The 19,505-nt window shown below is 44.7% G+C and overlaps 1 protein-coding gene across 2 annotated transcripts in view; it reads left to right on the forward strand.

The window, feature by feature from the left end:
* Positions 1-19,505, forward strand: part of met (MET proto-oncogene, receptor tyrosine kinase) — a 55,174-nt gene extending 35,669 nt beyond the window's left edge. Inside the window, exons 12-21 of one of the 2 annotated variants that reach the window (XM_067493187.1) lie at positions 3,396-3,545; positions 6,766-6,919; positions 7,633-7,767; positions 8,814-9,080; positions 11,586-11,666; positions 13,204-13,385; positions 13,658-13,767; positions 14,484-14,649; positions 14,769-14,905; positions 16,502-19,505. In XM_067493187.1, the coding sequence (XP_067349288.1) occupies positions 3,396-3,545; positions 6,766-6,919; positions 7,633-7,767; positions 8,814-9,080; positions 11,586-11,666; positions 13,204-13,385; positions 13,658-13,767; positions 14,484-14,649; positions 14,769-14,905; positions 16,502-16,826 (1,707 nt within the window). In that variant the 3' untranslated portion in view covers positions 16,827-19,505. The remainder of the gene's footprint in view (positions 1-3,395; positions 3,546-6,765; positions 6,920-7,632; positions 7,768-8,813; positions 9,081-11,585; positions 11,667-13,203; positions 13,386-13,657; positions 13,768-14,483; positions 14,650-14,768; positions 14,906-16,501) is intronic. The other variant, XM_067493188.1, reaches the window with a different exon arrangement.

Here is a 19,505-nt window from a genome sequence, read left to right on the forward strand (position 1 = left end):
AAACTGAAGTTGTGTGTGCACCTTTAGCTAGATTCGTAGAGAGCAGGTGCAGAAATGCAAGACACCTTCGGGAAACTCGAGGTTGTTAAGAAAAGACAGACACTTTATGTGCCGTAGCAAATTGCAAAAGCTCAAGAAGGGCTTCACCAACCAGCGCGAGCGAGACAAGAGCCCAACCACATGAAATCAGAAGCCAGCGTACACATGTGCTGCACCACTGCTTACCCCAGTGAAGGGGGCTACAACGCTGCTACAGGTCTACACACACACAGAATGAGGTGAATTCACTATTTGGAACCAGGCTCATGCTGCCGCTCGCTGTACTTCGTTTCCCAGTAAACACATTCACACGTAGCACAGTCCTCCATGGTGCAGGTCAAGTTGGGAAGGAAACAATACTGAAAGAAAAACAGGAAGTGGTGTTTGTTTCCCATTATTTGACCCCCCCACCCCCCACTGCTGTACCTCTCTATGTATTCTCTCTGCTGACATGCATTGTTCTGCCTGCCGAGGTCAAAGCTCTTGACATATTAATGCTGCTTTTCAAACAAGCCACCCCAGTCCCCGGAGCCTGTTGTAGGAACACAATGAAATACATATTTCTCCTCTTTTCTTTCTTTCAGTTTTTTTTTTTTCTTCCATGTGTTGAATGCAGTTGGACAGTTTGTGGCAGCTGCGCTGAACTTTCGCAGGGGATCCTGGCTGTTTTTTTTTTTTTTTGTGCCTCTTTCTCCCTTTTCCCAGACTTAACCTTGGCCCTGATGCTAAATCTGCCCCCTCCTCCCTCCCCCTTTTCCCTCCCTTCAAACCAGACAAACCCCTCTTTTACACCCTGGGGGGAACAGTACCAGTCATCCCACTGAGACAGGCCACATTTAACGCCATCTGATAACCCTCCCCTGCAACGGCATCCAGCAAAGGTCAAATGTGAGGCTCGTTTAGCTTTGTCTGATATCTCCAGCTCCAAAATGGCAGCCAATAAGAGCCAAATAAAGAAATATTTACCACTGATTGACAGCCCTGCCATAGTATGCAGCACATGATGGAGCCAGGATGTTGTCTTTGGCTTGTGGCCAGGCTCTTATCGCCACTGATCACCTCACGTGAGACTCATTTGCAATTTCTATCATAACAGTTTATTTGGAGTGATCTGCATTAGTGTGACAGCTTTTAATAACTTCTCTAACGCTTCTCTGCAGTGCAGAGTGTCACGCCCGCAGCCTGGATGGCATTGGTTAAACCTGACTCAAACTGTTGTCTTAGTGTGCGTCCTAATTGCAAGCAACAGGGCTAATTAGTGGTTTGGGTGCCTCTGTTTGTAGAATTCCCATGGTCCCGTGTGTGTGTGTGTGTGTGTGTGTGTGTGTGTGTGTGTTTGTGGGTGTGGGTGAGAGAGCGAGAGAGAGAAAGTGTAGGAACAGGTGCGAGCCTCCATTCTGTGTCAAATTGAAAAATCCCAAACTGTCACGCAAGGAATGTGATCGTTCTCTTTATTGCCTTCTGCTGCATTCAAACGTGTGTGTGTGTGTGTGTGTGTGTGTGTGTGTGTGTGTGTGAGAGAGAGAGACAGAGAGAGCATCAGAGAAACAGGGGGAGAAAGTGAGGCACCAAGAGCAAGTTTGAGGGCAGAAAACAAATGGAACAAGCAAACCAAAAAAAAAACAATAATTGGACTTCTTTCACAGTTTCCCGTCCAACATTACGCACTCATTAACTTACACACACTCACACGGGCCATAGCTGTGTGTGCTTCCAGTCAGATCCTGGAGGGGCTGTTTGTTGTCCGTCCCACAGAGGGTCACGAGACGGGCGTAAGCCGCTCTGTCTTACGCACATCAGCCTCAACAGGCTCCATTTATGCTCATCCCCTTTAGTCACTATGAATAATGATGAACACTGATGGACCTAGTTTACTTTGCCATGACCTCATTTCATATTTTCTACAATAAACCTCCAGAGGTTTAAAGCCTTCTGCTTCCATAATATTCTAGATGGGCTGCAGGTTTTCAGCTGAAATGTGGACAGTATCTAAACTAATCTGCATACAGGTGGATCAGCTAAGCACTCGTGTCACCTATTGACCTTTTGTGTCTGCGTTGAAGTGTTTAGGACTCAGGTATCATAATGTGAGGTCTGCAAATAGTAAAGTAGCTTGTGATCTCTTTGTCAAATATGTACTTCAGGCCCAGAACCAGTCGCCCCTGAATCATCCACTCTGACCTTTCTGTGACTTGGTTACATATATATTTATTTTGATGAAGTTAATTTCTTATTAGATTTTGCTTCAGGGTTCAAATATTATTACCAGCTGCTCTATGATAGAAGATACTTGACCTGCAGGTTTTTCGTGTGCCAGTTAGTTTGTGATAATGTCATAGACTGATGCATAACAGTGAGCGCCTGTTATCAGCACTATCACAGAGTTCCTTTTGTGCACAATGCACAGTATCAGAGCAAAACCCATGAGGTCAAAAGCCTGCAGAGCTCAGAGAGAGGATTATTGCATGGCACAGATCTCCCCAACACCGTCGCAGCATGATGCCACCGTCAGCAGCAGGGTTGAGGGAAAGCTGAGTGGAGTGAAGCAGAGATGAAAACATGACAACAACCTGAAGCACAAAGCCAAGACAACATGGGAGCGGCTTGGCTTAGGGACAACTGTGTGAATGTCCTCGACTGGCCCAGCCAGAGCCCTGACTTGAACCCTAATGAGCCTTTTCTGGAGGGACCTGAAAATGGCTGTGCAACCACGGCCCCCATCCAACCTGACTGAGCTTGAGAGGATTTGTAAATAGGAATCGCAAGAAAATCCCCCATTTCAGGTGTGCAAAGCTCGTTGCGTCACACCCGAAATGACTTGCGGCTGTAATTACTGCCAAAAGTACCGACTGATGTTCCAGTTGTTTTATCATTAATACATTTAAAGAGAACAAATCAAAAATTCTGTTTTCACTGTGTCATGATTTACCACTGAGTGTAGATTAGTGAGGAAAAAAGTTCTTTCTACATTTGTTTTTTACTTTTGCGCGAACATGCAGAGACAACAGAACTTTATCTGGGCATGAAGAGATACTTGTTACGTTGGCGAGATGGGTTTTCTGTGATTCATACAGACAATTTGGCTCTGGGTGTGTTCGAAATGCAGCCTCTCTACACTTTGTACGGCGCCTGAACACCTCACGCACACACACACATAAGCACACACACATCGAGACATCAAAGTTAGGCGGCGTTTTCCACTTGCGTTCACATTTCAAGCAGATACTGTATGTTGGGTTCACTAAAAGACGTGGCACCTTCACTCTTTAAGCACATCCCTGCATAAAAACTGATCAATAATATCCTTCTCCCTGCATCTCTGACCTCTCTTTCCTCATCCTTCCCTTCCACTCCAGGGTGACCGGATGGACAGGGAGGCTATGAAGTGTCAGGTTCTGACCGTTTCCAACCGCAGCTGTGAGAGTTTGATTCTGGTGGGAAACACTCTGGAGTGCACCGTTCCCACCGAGCTGCAGGCTGCAACTGCCAAGGAGCTACAGGTGGAGGTGAGACACAGCTGCACATGCATATACAGACACGTGGAAACGCCGGAGAAAGAGGAGAGGAGGCCCCATCAGTACTGAGTCATCAAACTGTGGGCTTTTTGTCTAGTTAAGCTGCATTTTGGACATGAACACAAGCACAAGAATATACCACATCTGAGTGTGTGTGTGTGTGTGTGTGTGTGTGTGTGTGTGTGTGTGTGTGTGTGTGTGTGTGCACCTCATCTTTACCTGTGCAACAGTTGGTCGACAAAGACACTTTCTTGAAGTATGATAGCCTTTTGTTTAGGGTGACACCCAGTTCACCACAGTTACACCTAAGCACACGCTCTGTCTCGCACACACATGCACACACACACACACACACCTGCACAACCCCCCCAATCCACTCAATAGAAGTCTTGTTCCGGGTTTTCTGCATGGAAATCTTTCGGAGGCTTTTTGAAGTGGCGTTTGGATGCAGGGCGTGTGCGCATCAGGGTGTGTGAAACTGTTTACCTGTGCTGCAGATTAATTTCACTTGCATGTGAGTTGAATTAGCTCATTTTGCTTTTGAAGTAAAAACTATGCCAATAATTATACTGTTAGGACATACCTGTTTCTAAAAAGGGGTTCGAACATGAACGAACAGAGAGGCCGACCATGGCCTTGGACCGTGGACAGTGGAGATGTGCCAAGGACCTGAGAGTCCATAAAAACTTTCAAAATGACCCAAAGGTTATAACGACATAACGACCACAAACAGGCTCTGAAACAAAAACACAACAACCAAATATAGCTACAAAATAGACCCAGAGAGATTAAAACAGAACCGTGTGTTCATGCTGTGAGTCAAAAGTATGCAGCGTTTTAATATTCTCCATACAACAGCTGTTTGGAGACAAGCAAATACAATACAGCAGAGATCCATAAAACATCTTGTGATGCATTTATATGAAACGTCTCCTGTGTTTGTATAATCGGGCTTAAAGAAGGAATTCCAGCAGTAAAATGTATCGTATCATATCATGGCACCTGTTTCTGAGGAGGAGGGGGAGGAGGAGGCTGACTCACCACATAGCAATAACATAACACAGTGATGACAGATGAAGTAAGGCAGAATATAGTCATCAGTTTCTGTGTTGATTTTCATTTGATGTATTTTTTTTAAGTGACATGATAAGTTCTAAAACAAAAAGGCAACGACGAGCTCCAGCGTGTGAACTCTCGAGCGGTCAACAGGATCATTGTGCCGGCAGCCATTTTGAGCTCTCCGCTCTAGGAAATACTACATTGTTTCTGCGTTCCAGATCCTTCAGTAACTCCTCCTGTCCTCCTAATGCAGTCCCTTATTAAAAAAAAAAAAACGTTTTTAAAAATAAAAAATTAAAAAAAGCAGCTCGGGGAGAATTTATTGCAGCATGTTGAGTGAAAGGGCTCAGCATCCAGCTGTCTTGTCACTTGACTGCAAGTCAAGCATCCTGTGAGTCGTGAGAAGGAGACATTCTGTATGGCCCAGCACACACACACACACACACACACACACACACACACACACACACACACACACATTAAATTCTGACATTCTAAGACGTATTTATTCTGATCTTCAGTGCTTTTAGCTTCCCATGCTCCCGTCTGAGGTGATGTACAGGTGTAGCGATTAGATTTAGGCTCACTTTCAGGAGCTTCTCAAATGGAAGTAGAAGTATAACTGCAATTCCAAAAAAGTTGGGGCGACGTGTTAAACATGTTCTTTGGAAATGGGGTCGTAGTTTCGCTATGTTCGAGGAACATAACCACAGACTGGGCCTCATGCACACGCGGACTGTTCTTTTGCAGAAGGGCGACTTGTATTATGTGCACGTAGAACACAGTTAAAACTGATAATTTTACTCTAGTCTCACCTCAATGCTGCATGAAACACGTCCTACAGATTTGTTAGTGCTGTGTGTTCATTCAACCCCACGATTTTCACGATCGCACACAGACATCTGTATTGGAACGACATGGTCCTGCCCTCTGTGGAAGTGAAGGGTTTGGTGTTGACACAATTGCGTGTTGCACGAGGCTCTACGTGCTGCTTACATCACAGCTTCTGCGCAATTTTGTAGGTGCGAAGCTCCTCAACACAAACTATTTCCGTCATGTTTGTGCACTTAACATTTGTTTGACTGCGAAAATGTTCTTGCATGAGGCTCAGTGATTACATGACATGGCTGATTTTGTCTTCTCTTCAAACCACACCACAGTGCCCTGCACGTTACCTGTGAGATTTGTCATCCCTGCTCGCAATAAGCAGCCCTCCAAACATCCTGGCGGGTTATAAGAGATTGGATAGGAGATAAGACATGCTGAGCTGCAGACGTCCTCATGTCATCTTTAGAGATAGCACCCAGCGGTCTCCTTCCGTGCCCCAGTCCAGACGTTATCAGGCTCATCGCTGGTGACTTGCGAACTGGCTTTGAGAGAACAAGCTTTTATCTCTGGGAAGGGGCCCACCAATATCCCTCAGCTCTTCACAATTATATATCCTCCACCTCCAGACATGCCCAGACACTCGTTTTTCATGCACACGCCCACGCGCACTGTCCCATCTGCAGCAGCAGGCACCAGCAGAAACCTCATTTCCACTAAACCCAATAATGGCAGAAGCAATATCACTGATGTAATCTCACTTCAGACAGTGGCAGCCGATTCTCTGTGTGTGTGTGTGAGAGAGAGATATGTCTAAATGCCAGCCTCATGGCATTTACATGTTTGTGTGTACACCAAATATGCCCCGGATGACATAGTGCGCATCATGTGTGGCACAGCAACACATTTGTTTGGTCTCTGGTGCTACAGTTTTAGGCGATAGTGTCTTATCACGGTTAATATTTGGCGTTGGTCCTAAAATGCCTGAGGTCTGAGTCAGGCCTGTGCTGGAGCAATCAGCACTACTTGCCTGTTTTCAGGGGGTTTCTGCCATTAGTCTGGCCTTCAGCAAGACTGGGCAAGATTGGGTAGAGTTCAAGTGATTTACTACTCAGTAACATTCCACGGATGTCCACCAATGAGACAGAAGAAGACGGTTGAATCGTTGTCATGCACTATTGTTCTAAAACTGAGACACCATAACCACTGATGGCCACTTTTAAACGTTAAACATGTCACGTGGCAAAACGGGATTTCTGATCTCCCGGGAGATTTCGGTAATTACTGTGTTACTGTTATTAACAGTCACTCCCCTCGTCCATTTCAGTGGCGACAGGCGGACTCCATCAGGCATCTGGGCAAGGTGATGCTGGCGCAGGAGCAGGACTACACGGGCCTCATCGTGGGCTGCATGTGCGTGACTTTGCTGCTAGTGATGCTGGGAACGCTGCTGATGTGGAGGAGGAACAAACACATTGATGGTAGGAGCAGAGTCCAATAGAGCCACATATACAGATGTTAGCGATAGACCGGCCTTGATGTCACGGTGTCTTTCGCCTATCGCCTCAGAGAAGATCACAACTCTGAAATATTAGTCAGTCAGGTTAAGTCCAGTTTGATGATGAAATTTGTCCATTGAGATTGTGTGAAAGTGTATATTGTAAAAATAAATATCATGTGCCTCTGTCACAAATAACAGAAAGAATAAGATATATGGACATTAAATGTGAAATCAATGAGAGAGAGAGAGAGACAATAATGCTACAATGCAACAATGATATTAAGATTTGTTTTGTTTTGATCCCAGCCCTGCAGTGTGTGTGTGTGTTTGTGTGTGTGTGTTCGGTGTGTGTGTGTGTGTGTGTGTGTTCTGCTAATCTTTTCTAACCTGTGTGCACGTGTGTTTGCTGGGTCTTGTTTTTGCCGAGCGGCTTCACTGAAAGTTTTTGTGTGCGGGCGAAAACGCTGGTGAGACGCTTTGCCTTTCTCAGTAATTTTCTCCTCCCACCCCTCCTTCTTTCTTTCTGTTCATTCTTCACCCCCCCCCCCTCCCCCCCCTCCCCCCGCCTCTTTTGCCCTCTCGTTTCCCCTCTGTCTCATCATTCTGTCCGTCACAATTCCATCCACTCGTTCCTCACGTGTCCATCATTCCTTCTCCGCTGCTCTCCCTCTGTCCCTCCCTCTCTGTCTCTAGATCTGTCCGAGGTGTGGTATGATGGCCGGAGTCACATCCAGCACCTGGACAGGCTGGCTAATGCGAGGAGCGTCAGCCCCACTAACGAAATGGTCTCCCACGAGTCAGTCGACTATAGAACAACCCTGCTGGAGGGTACGTCAACCAGATAATCCCACCTGACATCTTCATTCCCCCCCATCCCACGTCTCTACCTCCCTCCAATCTACTTGCTTCCCTCCTTGTGGGGCTGAATGCTGAGCTAGAGGTGCATGCTGTACATGTTCTGAACTAACAAGCATAGAACGGAAGCGTTTGAACCCGGCAGAGATGCTCCGTGTTGTCACTTCCTGCTAACTCTCAGATTGTGTCACCACCCCTTCACACAGTTAGGAAGCAGGAATGTTAAAAACTACACACATTGCATTTACAATAGCATTAAAATAATATAATAATTAATTTTTTGTGCAGATTCAACTAAAAAGAATTTTTTTATTACTTTAAAAAGGTTTGAAAGCTCCATAGAGCTGAGGGATTCCTCTCTTCTTACGTTACATGCCGCATAGGAAATGAGTTTAATTCTTATTATAACTCTACAGTAGCACATAAAGGTTTGAACCTTTACTCGCCTCTCAAACCTTTTTGTTTGAGGTGATGTGTCCACTGCAGTCTCCTGTCACTTCATAGGAAATGGAAATATCTTCTTGTCTAACGGTCATGTCAGGTTTCAAACACACCGCTCAGTTCAGGCAAATTTTCTTTTAAACTCACCTGTGGTTTTGGGTCTGTCACCCGTGGACCCTCAGGGCACGGTGGGAGCTCCTTGTATTATGATCCTGAGGGTGATGAGCCATTGTCCTGCTGCTTACAGAGATGTACTAACAAACTAATGCTTGTCCTCAGGGACAGTTTGCGGTGCAGAATCTGTAGATGAAAGTCAGCTTCAGGCTTCTGTTCTGTCAATTTGGATATTTGCCAAGTCAATTTGGCTGTAGTTTCTGTGCATTTGTTCTCTTTCCACTAACAACAGGAGCGAAATCAGAAACTTTGATTTTCTAGCTCTGCCAGCTTTTCATTACAGTGTCAAATTGCTCTCTACCTTTATAGCCATCCCTCTTTGATCCTGTAACACAAATTGACCTCTGGAGGCCCCACTCTTACAGTCACTGACCTTTGACCTTCTCTGCTTCTTGCCTCTCCAGATCAGGGCACTGACAGGCCTGAGGCCTGCCGGGCTGTACCTCCAGTCTACGGAGGCAACGGGGAGCTCCTGTCTCCCAGACTGGGAGCGCTGGGTGGAGGAATGGGGATGGGTCTCGGGATGGAGAGTGAGCTGGTGTCGCCCTTACTGATGGCACCTGTCCACATTGACCCATCCTGTCTCCACCCAGACTTGCTGACCGAGGTGCAGCGCGTGGTGATTGCCAGGGACCAGCTGCTGCTTCACCTCAACCAGGTCATCGGCCGAGGTCAGTGCGGGAATCGAGTCTCGAGTTTGTTTGTGCCCAAATCAAAACGGTCTAGTGACATTGCTTTTACTTTTACAATTTGTTTAGGGTGTTTATTTTTTCTCCTGACACGATAATTTCTTCTTGAGTTTATTTAAAAGAAACAAACTCAAAATGCGCAAATTATTTTGCTGCAAATGACTTTTGCCAGGAAGGAGCTACTGTCTGCTAATGTGCAAAATAAAGTAGCAACGCCGACATTTATTGAGCTGAAACTGTCATCTTGAGATCCAGTCAATGCAGAATACAGCGTCCAGGCTTTTAAAAAGCACATGCAGAACTGTGCAATCATTACGCAAAGTGCCAGTGTAGGAGCGATATCAGAAGAGGCCAGTGATGCATCATGGTGACGGAGGGACTATGATGCTCGGTTATGTGCAATTAAGAGCCCCATCAAGCAAATTAAAGCTTTTTACTCCAGCTTCAAATGGATGAGCATAATCATGAAAAACAATTAAATACAAAGGGGTAAATAACTCAATAAAGCATGAAGGATGGTCGGATCGATCGGTGTCACACAGACCTATTGTACTTACTGTGCAGACACTCATATAGACTGTTAATGCACTGTATTCATGACCAGTGGAGGTTAATAATAGCTAATTTACTGATGGGCTGTTCTATCCACAGAGATCGAATCATAGCTAATACTCGAACTCGCTGCCTATGAAAGGAAACATTCTAAGGCTGTGTCCACAGTAAACTGTGATAGTTGAAAAATAAAAGCAAAAATAACACAGAGTCATATTTCCAGGCGGCACGGTGGTGGAGTGTTTAGGGCCGCTGCTTAAAGGCTAGAAGGCCCCCGGTTAAAACCCCCAGCCAGCCGTTGGCTTCCTGTGTGGAGTTTGCGTGTTCTCCCCGCGCTTGTGTGGGCTTCCTCCCACAGTCCAAAGACATGCACGTTAGGTCAGATGGTGACTCTAAATTGCCCGTAGGTGTGAATGTGTATGACACCCAATGACAGCTGGAATAGGCTCCGGCTTCCTGCATTCATGTATGGACGGATAGAAAATCACATTTCCTTACAAACAATTCCTGGTGGGATTCTGGCCAAATGTCGATTGATACAATCACCCAGCAAGCCCAGATTAAACCTTGGGATTTATGTACAGCTCTTACAAAAGTTGAATTGCCTCCTTTATCAAAGCGCACGCTCGACATTAAGACACAAAATCACCGCATGTTGTGGCACTTAAGCAGGCAACTCAGACCCACAGATCAAATTCAGCATCGAGGGGACAAAAGACCCCAGAAACGGCAGTCTAGCCCGCCTTTGGCTGAATTACCCCCCGAAGAAAAGAGGCAGGATTTTTAAAGAGGCGTAGGATGATTTGTTAACAGCTAGTATTCCCAGGGTGCATTGCTGAGCGCTGTAATCCAACACTCTCAGCCATCTGCACGGACGTGATAGGAGAACGTCGCGCTCATTCTCTCTCTGCACAGCCTCATGTCTGGGGTGAGCCCTCGTGTCTTAAAAAAGAGATATAACTCAATAAAAATGCACAATAACTCAAGAGGGTTTGGCATAAGTGATTAGGTTGTGTGGGGGATTCATGAACGGTGCCTCACACTGTGGTACTTGAGAGGAGCTTTCAAGTGCGTGGAGTTACAGAATCAGCTGCACGGCTGATTTGCATAAAAAAAAGTTTAATCTTTCAGTTTTAAACTGTTTTGTTTTGTTTTGTTTTTTTTTCTTCTTTGCTATAGAGTAGACAGGAATATTTTTTTTATCTGCTCACTGCTCACCAAGCCAACTGGCAGATGTGTGGTCTGTGTCACAGAGAAAAAGGCCGATTGCACAAAATCCAAAAATGGGCCAAAATGTCTCCCCTGCAAGACATTTGGGTGATTTAGATGCTGCCATACGGTTGTGTCCATGTATGGGCAAGATTTAGAAACTCAGTGGATGGGTGAGTACATTAAGCAACAAGCCATGAAGCAGACTGATATGATCAGAATCAGACTCAAATTTATTGGCCAAGTATGTTCCCATGTAATTGGAATCTGGTGTGTGCAGCAACACTCAGCGCACACATCCATGCTCTAGTGTTGTTTCTGTCACTGTGAAATTCAGGTGGCGGTGCCGCATTGTCGGCACTCGGGAGTCAAATTCAGAGGTTCTAATGATTCCTTTATTATCCTGTCCAGCCATGTTTGTGATTAGAACATTGGGTATTGGGGCACACGGCTAGAACAAAGCAAACGTTACACCCACCACAGCAAGAAATGTGGCTCCATTGGTGCCTGTTGCTTTGATGCGTCTTCCAAAAACTGACAGCTATCTTAAAGGGACTAAAAGTGGTGCATCTCGTGTATCGCCTTCTCAAATGTTCTTTCGGGGAGTCGTCTTTTGTTTAGTGTTCAGAAATGTTATTTGGAAGCTCTTTACAGGTTCGAACACGAGCTTTTAAAACTCACCGATGGTGAATAATCCTGACTAATCCATCATGTTGTAACCTGCAGGTCACTTCGGCTGCGTTTTTCACGGCACTCTGCTTGAACCGGACGGGCAGAAGCAACACTGTGCCGTCAAGTCCCTGAACCGTAAGTGGAAATTTCCTGTACAGCACTGGTTGAAAGTAAAGCAAAGGTGCCTCGTTTCAAGCGCCGTGGAGGTTTAGACTCGGCGTCTGAGGCTCTGTGTGGGCCGTTCCATCTGTTGCATCTGGTTTTCTGTTCATGGCTCTGCACATTGTTCTTTGCTGCTCATTGTCATGCTGCGCAATGAATGTAGGACCGATCCGATGTGATAAATGAGCCTTAATTCCCTAAACCATCTGCACAGTACTGCATATAGGTCAGACAGCCCCTTTAGACATAAGTGACACTTTTGCCCATGATTGATATCAGAACACAGTCTTATGCATACAGGCAGTTTTGTGGCTGTTTTCGTGGCTCTGCCCTGTTTTTCATTTAGACATTTTTCACACATTTTTCATGTGCAGCAGCTTCTCATTACAGCTCTGAATGTAGTTGTTTTTTTATTTTATTGATGCTTAATGCTTCTGGATCTACAGTATAGTAGTGTTTTAAAAAAAAAAAACACATGATCTTGCAAAATGAGGAACCATATGTCAGAATACACAGACACACACACAATCTCGTTGTCCATACATATTTACATTCACCACCATAATTAGTCCAGCCTACATTTGCCAACGTTGCATTGTTGTTGTATGATATCATGACGCATCGATAGCATTAAGCATCTCATCTCATCAGAGCCCTGAATCCTTTGCTTGAGATGATGGTGATGAATGAGCGTCTGATGGTGAGGACGGCATTAGGGTGCCGCCTAATCGTGTAACCTGTCAGTTGGAGCAGGGAGATTGATGCTGGAACGATACGAACGAAAGGCCCACGCAGTAACTGTAGGAGGCAGCAACCACTGTGGGGATGGATGATGAGTTCAGTCTGCAGGGCTTTAGTCCTCTGGGATTTGAACCTTTAATTAGGTTTTGGGATTTCCTAAGGCACCATGTGACCAATTTTGATTTTCTTACATTACATTATAATACATTTGAGGCTAATTGCTCTGACAAGTAGTCAAAAGGGAAAGTCACCAAAGCTGACTTTCCCTGCAGGACCAAAAGCCAAAAGCAATATGCATCCTTCACACTGCTACAAAGTAATTTTTTTTACCCAACCTTCAAATCAAGGCTCCGAAAACCAAATGTCTCCGTGTCTGTCTGTGTGTCGTTGAGCTCTCACCTCAGTTTACAGCCAAACCAGATTACTGCAGAGTGAGTGAGGCTAAAGTGCGAGGACACCGAGGCAGGGATGCAATTGGCAAATGGGAATTTGGTATGGGTCAGGTCCGGGTGAGGATATTCAGGGAGGGATTTTCATCATCATTCTTATTCCCCAAAGGTATATTCTTTATGTAATGACCATCCCAGTGATTTCACGACAGCAGACTTGCTCCTTATTTTCAACTGACTTGAAACTGCAGTCTTAGCAAAGATCATCCCAGTTGCTTCACAACTTTGTATGTTTAAAATGTCAACTTCTTATCACGCTTTAGCTTAGGCGATCGTATATGAAGTAAGAGTAAACTGTAGTTCTGGTTCTTTCTTACAAGGCATCACTGATCTGGAAGAGGTGTCCCAGTTTCTAAAGGAGGGGATCATCATGAAGGACTTCAGCCACCCCAATGTCCTCTCTCTTCTCGGGATCTGCCTGCCACCAGAGGGCTCCCCACTGGTGGTCCTGCCTTACATGAAGCATGGTGACCTGCGAAACTTCATCCGCGATGAAGGACATGTAAGGGTACACACGAGATAAATGTACTGAGGCATGGTGAGCATTTAAAGGACGGGATCACATTCGGTAACGTGTGTTCTAAAACAATCAGGTGCTCATTTGACAGGTTGGGATCATTCACGGTGGCCTGACTGTTGTTTTAGGACACACTCAGAAAAATGGGGACCTCTCCTTTAATAATATAGAAAAATGATGCAAGCAACCAGTCAACACAGCATTAAATGAGGTAAAAATAATTCAGTCAGCTTCTTTCATGGTTGTGTTTCCTATAGAACCCAACAGTGAAAGACCTGATGGGATTCGGGCTGCAGGTGGCCAGAGGGATGGAGTACCTGGCCAGCAAGAAGTTTGTCCACCGAGACCTTGCTGCTAGGAACTGCATGTGAGTTCATGTTGTACGTCCAGTATTGCATGAGCACGTATCATAAATAGAAAGAACAGGAGACCCCGTGTAACTGCCAGGGGTGGGGCCAGAGGTTCGGGCACTGGCAACTCCCAAACTCTGATTGGCCACCCAAAAGGTGGTCAGCACCTGCTCTAGAACTTTCAGCATAAGGAGAACTTATTGAATCTGAGGCGGAAATAAGTCACAATAAATGAAACGTTATAAATGGATCCAATTTAATTATTATGTACATTTACAGTGGTTTCATTTTTTTTTTTTTCACAATGGAATTTTGTAGTAGTTCCAACCAGCATGATTATCCCTGCAAAGGATGGATTTCTTCTCCTCAGTAGTTTCATATTATTTGTTTATGAATACTTAACGTTAAAAAGTGTAGCAAATTTACATATTTTGCAATTTGTGACACACTAGGTTTATTATACAATTTATTATTAACAAAAATGCTAAAATATTTTAAATCATTTAACAAATGTGCCACCTTAAGTTGAGCATGGCCACCCCAATAAAACAAGTCTAGAGTCTCCTGGGTACTGCTTAGGCTTAAAACAGAATAGAATGGAAAGAGCGAGAAGAAGAAATAATAATTATTATTATGATGATGATGATGATGATGATGATGATGATGATGATAATGGGAAAATGAGCAGAAGAGAGATGAACCAATAGAAAGTAATTGTTGTTTGCCTCGACAGGCTGGATGAGAGCTACACGGTGAAGGTGGCCGACTTCGGCCTGGCCAGAGACATCTATGATAAAGAATACTACAGCGTCCACAATAAGAGTGGGGTCAAGCTGCCTGTGAAGTGGATGGCTCTGGAGAGTCTGCAGACACACAAGTTCACGACCAAGTCCGACGTGGTGAGGCCTCGCTCGCAGCTCTCTGCCACGGTTTCATTTGTATTTACATCACAGCAGAAAATATAATGCAAATAGATGAAAAAATAAACAAGGACTTGTTTCCATTTGTGTTCGTGTAGTGGTCCTTTGGCGTGTTGCTATGGGAACTGATGACCCGTGGAGCCCCGCCATATTCCGATGTGAACTCCTTCGACATCACGGTGTTCCTCCTGCAGGGGAGGAGGCTGCTGCAGCCTGAGTTCTGCCCTGACGCCCTGTGAGTGCAGTATCTACATGCTTTTCCCTTGTCGTTCTCTCCGTTTAGCGCGGCGCCACGGGTCAGTTGTTGTGAGTGATAAACTGTGGAGCTGCACTGAAACACATCATGAAGACGGGGGTGGGAGACAGTGAAGGTGAAAGAGTTGTATATGCAATGGAAGTCATAAATACAACTTACCCCACCAAGTTTAGACCATACATCATCCTCACAGCTCCTTAGTCTTCTCAGTTGAGCGTTACATGTCATCACAGCCGTGGGTCAAGCAAAAGTCGATTTTCTTGCTTTAGCACAAAACACAAGTGCCAGAATAGCACATATTTTGTATTGTTCTTCTCCTTTTTTTTTTGCTGCCATAGTTAAGTGCAGCTTCTCGGAAACAGTGCTGAGACAATTTATTTTGCTTAAATATTATGTCAGATTATTTTTTGTTTTCTTTGGATCTATTCGCATAACAAACCAGATAGTTGCTGTATACATAACACTGAAGCAAATGTCAGTCTCAGTCCTTGGGAGAAGCTGGGTTTTCTGCTGCTAAAACACGTTGACTCCCCCTTGGCCTGGCAAGTGTAATCCGAGCAAAATATACATTTATTTTTATCCAAACGTCATATGAAATTACAGAAAAAGAATTCCTACCTAGATCAGCTCACTCAACACTGCAGTATCTGAGTTGTCCTTATCAATTAAACTCTGAAACGAATGCCAAGTGTGAGCTCATACTTCGCGAATTACATGAGTTACACTGTGTGTGTGTGTGTGTGTGTGTGTGTGTGTGTGAGGGTTCAGGTGAGGGAGGCCCACAGTTCCCAAGCCGTAAATTAAACAGAGACATCAGGAGGTGATGCACATCTGCAAACACTCTCGCAATTCTTCATCATCCTGATCATTCACAGGGGTGGGAGCAGTCATTGGCCGACACTTTGAATGTGTAGTAATGGGGCCGTTTTTCTTAATTTTTTTATCTGTGGTGCGGTCACTCTATCCAGTCCAGGAAATGAAGAAAATAATAGCAGTTAATGGCAGATTTCACAGGGCTGATCACTGAGGCAGAAGCCATTTCATATGCACGACACCTGTGAGGGAGGGATAATTTATAGTAGACTTCTAAGCTAGTGAGTGATGACATTAACTGCATTTTGGAGTGAAAGCCTCGCGATAAAGTTCAAATGGCGGCTAAAAGATGATTTAATGTTAGATGGAAACACTCCAAAAGGGGAGAGGAGAGGCAGAACTGTACGCTGCTTAGAGGAGGCTAAAAAAAAGACAAGAAAAACAAGGCGTGACAGCCAGACTTAGACATTACTAAGAATTACAGAAGCTTGGAGACGTTCAACTTGTCTCCATGGTAACACCTTGGACCTATTTGTTTTGTTTGACCAACGGTACAAGATTCAAAGACATTTCATTTACAGCTACAATAAATTTGCAAAAGCAACAAATGTTCAGACTTGAGAATTTGCATCGGCACCTCGACTCGATGTGACCAGATGAGATAAATGTGTTTTGGGATTTTGTGAAACAAGAGCACCGACGCACCTGCATGCACCTCCTCTGTTTCCTATTTGGTCTTGACTCCTCTCTCCTCTTCTCCAGCTACACAGTGATGATCGAGTGCTGGCATCCGAAGCCGGAGCGGCGGCCTTCGTTTTCCGAGCTGGTGTCGAGCATCTCCTCCATCTTCTCCAGCTTCAGCGGGGAGCACTATGTCCTGCTCAACACCACCTACGTCAACATTGACAAGATGAGCCCTTACCCCTCTCTCCTGGCCTCCTCCTCCTCCTCAGCCGCTGCCGCCGCCTCCTCCTCCAACACCTGTGCTTCCCCCTCTTCGTCTTCCTCATCCGAACCCTCCACTTCCACATCCTTGCCGTGCCAATCCCCTCTGTTTTGCCACGTGGAGCGAGACTGCTGCACCTGAAGAATGAAAGTGGAGGGAAGAACGGTAGGATGAAGAAAGAAGAGTCAGACAATGAGAAGAGGAGCAAGAAGGAGGTGATGAAAAACTATTGTGTGTACTTCCTAAACACTGGACACTGTTTTTCGAGCTTTGACTGTTCACTCAATGTACATAGAGCCACGACCTTTGACCTTCTCAAGCATCTCTGAATGACAGGGGCCTCCGTGAACTATAAGGCTCAACTTAATGACTTCCACCAACCATTCTGACCTTTCATCGACCCCGGGGAGCTAGAGGTCACCTTTCCTGCGTCTTCTGTCAGACAATTACGAGGCACCGGAACGCCTCCTCCAACATTTCCAGCAGACAAAGCCACTGTCACAGAAGCACATTCATCTCGCTGACTGCTGTACCCACACAGAGTGAGGATAGATTTCATGTTTCTGCTCTCTTCTGGGTGGCATGTGCTACAAAATCTGGATGTGGCTCGGATCTTTTCGCCTTTTTGTAATGTGAATATTCGACAAATGGCCATGCATAGTGGCGTGTACAAAACCTTCCCACCTCCGCGCACCACGAACCCGACGCCGTGCCACCGGTGTGTGTGGCTTAGAGATAATGCAGCTTGCTGAGATAGATTTTGCTGCCTTAGGTGAGTAAACCAAAGCAGGCTGGAGGTTGGTGATGTCGGGAAGGGCAGTGTAGGTGGAAGGTGGAATGTGTAAAAAAAAAAAAAAACAGGAAACAAAACCTGCTGCCTGTGTGCAGTTCACTGGATGCTTCTTTTGTATTATCTTCTGACATTTAGCTGTCTGTGCTGTGGAATCCCCTGATGTTTCTGAAGCACCTTTTGTGGGTTTTTTTTTTTTTTTTTACCTTAAATGTCCCATCACATCATGTCAAAACACTACAAGTCTGAAAGCGTCTAGCTGTTCTTAAAAAGAAGAAGGAGAGCAAATGAGAACCAAGTTTTGAAATTGTTTTGTGAGTCACTTAAACTGTTTCGGCTTTATCTGTGTCGGCCTTGTATCTCTTGCATTTTATTGATAGGACCTGCTGTATCCAACAGAATGATACAGCTTGACAAACGACGTGATGCCAGAGACGTAAAAGCTCTTTTATCGCTTTTGGTCAGAAGTTTAACAAAGCTTCAAGGAAAACCTTTTGATACTGTATGTTCATCTTCAAACCAGGAGTGCATCATTATGCAGAGGTAGTAGAAGTACACAAAATCCATCATTAAAGGGCAACTTCACGTATTTTCAACTTTCTATGGCTTATATTTAGGGTGTAAATTGAAATGAATGATTTTGAACACCCACATGAGTTTTTGGTCGGAGTTCAGACGATGTCATCTGGAGGAGCTCTGGAAAAAAGCAGGTTGACTGTGATTACAAACTCCATAGTTTGAGCAACAGCTCTCTCTCCTCTGCTGTGTTGCTGTCTCCTCTCCATTTCACGAGTGAGAGACTATCAAATAAAGGCAGCAATCAAATAGAATAAAAAAGAAAACACTGTTGAATCCTAATTAGATTTTACAGTGTAGATTTGTTCAACTTTTAAAGGTGAAAAATATGACATTTTTAATAATGAACTAAAATAGGACCAAAATCTGTGATACTATGTAGACGTGTGGGACAAAAGCAGCATCTGGTAAGTTGATCTGTCCTCCATAATAATAAATAGTCCTTTATTAGTAGGTTGTGTATTGTATTGTGACTTTACATCTTGAAAGTAACAAACTCTCAAGCACATGTAGTGAAATACAAAGTACACTAACCCTTTCTAAATGGAAATAGTCTGAGTAAATGTACTTGGTATCACCTGTTATTATGCCTTCAGTATCTTTATTACAGTTTGAAATCACAATGAAGAAATACTTTAATGATAAGAGTGGGATCACATCACAGGGACGAGGTAGAGCTGTCGTCCAGCAATCCCACAGGTTGCTGGTCTGGTCCCCGGCTCCTCCGGTCACATGTCGAAGTGTCCTAGAGCGAGACACTGAACCCCAACGTAGTTGGTCCGGTGAGCATTGGCCAGCTGCATAGCAGCTCCCCCATCAGTGTGTGAGTGTGACTGCATCCTGATGCCGAATTGGGATGGAAGCATAAATATCATTTGTGGTCAAAGCCCCGTTTTTGCTCTGTGTAGTAGATTGTTTGGCTGCTTTATATGTGAATGGCTGCTGATGTGACTGGGCCATTGATGGACAGGTATGAATGTTTTGCTATGACAAGAAAGTTGCTGTACTATATTTTTGTATCGTCTGTGGGCCTCCTCTTTAAATCTGGTCCGATGGGAAAGACCAGCAGTGAGTGGAACAGCACCACGAATTGTGAACAAAGCCACTGAATCCATTTTGTGTGTGTGTGTGTGTGTGTGTGTGTGTGTATTTGTTGTTTTCAAGACAAACCACTGCCATTTTGTAAATAGAGAGAAGGGATCATAGGGACCTATGTGGGTCTGTCTGCGGCACTCGGAGCTTCACATCTGACTGATCCATGTGAGTGGATGCTCATTTAGCTTCTGATCATTACTGCTAGATTATTGTGAAATCGATAGTACAAACTTGAGCAAACTCGTGTGTGTGTGTGTGTGTGAGAGAGAGAACGTGTGTGTATAAAAGAATCCTGAAGGTACATGTTTGTAAGTAATGTCAAATGAACTTTGTCAGTGTAATAAAGCTATACTCTGTTA

This window comes from Channa argus, chromosome 23 (genome assembly GCF_033026475.1).
Source record: "Channa argus isolate prfri chromosome 23, Channa argus male v1.0, whole genome shotgun sequence".
Taxonomy (NCBI): domain Eukaryota; kingdom Metazoa; phylum Chordata; class Actinopteri; order Anabantiformes; family Channidae; genus Channa; species Channa argus.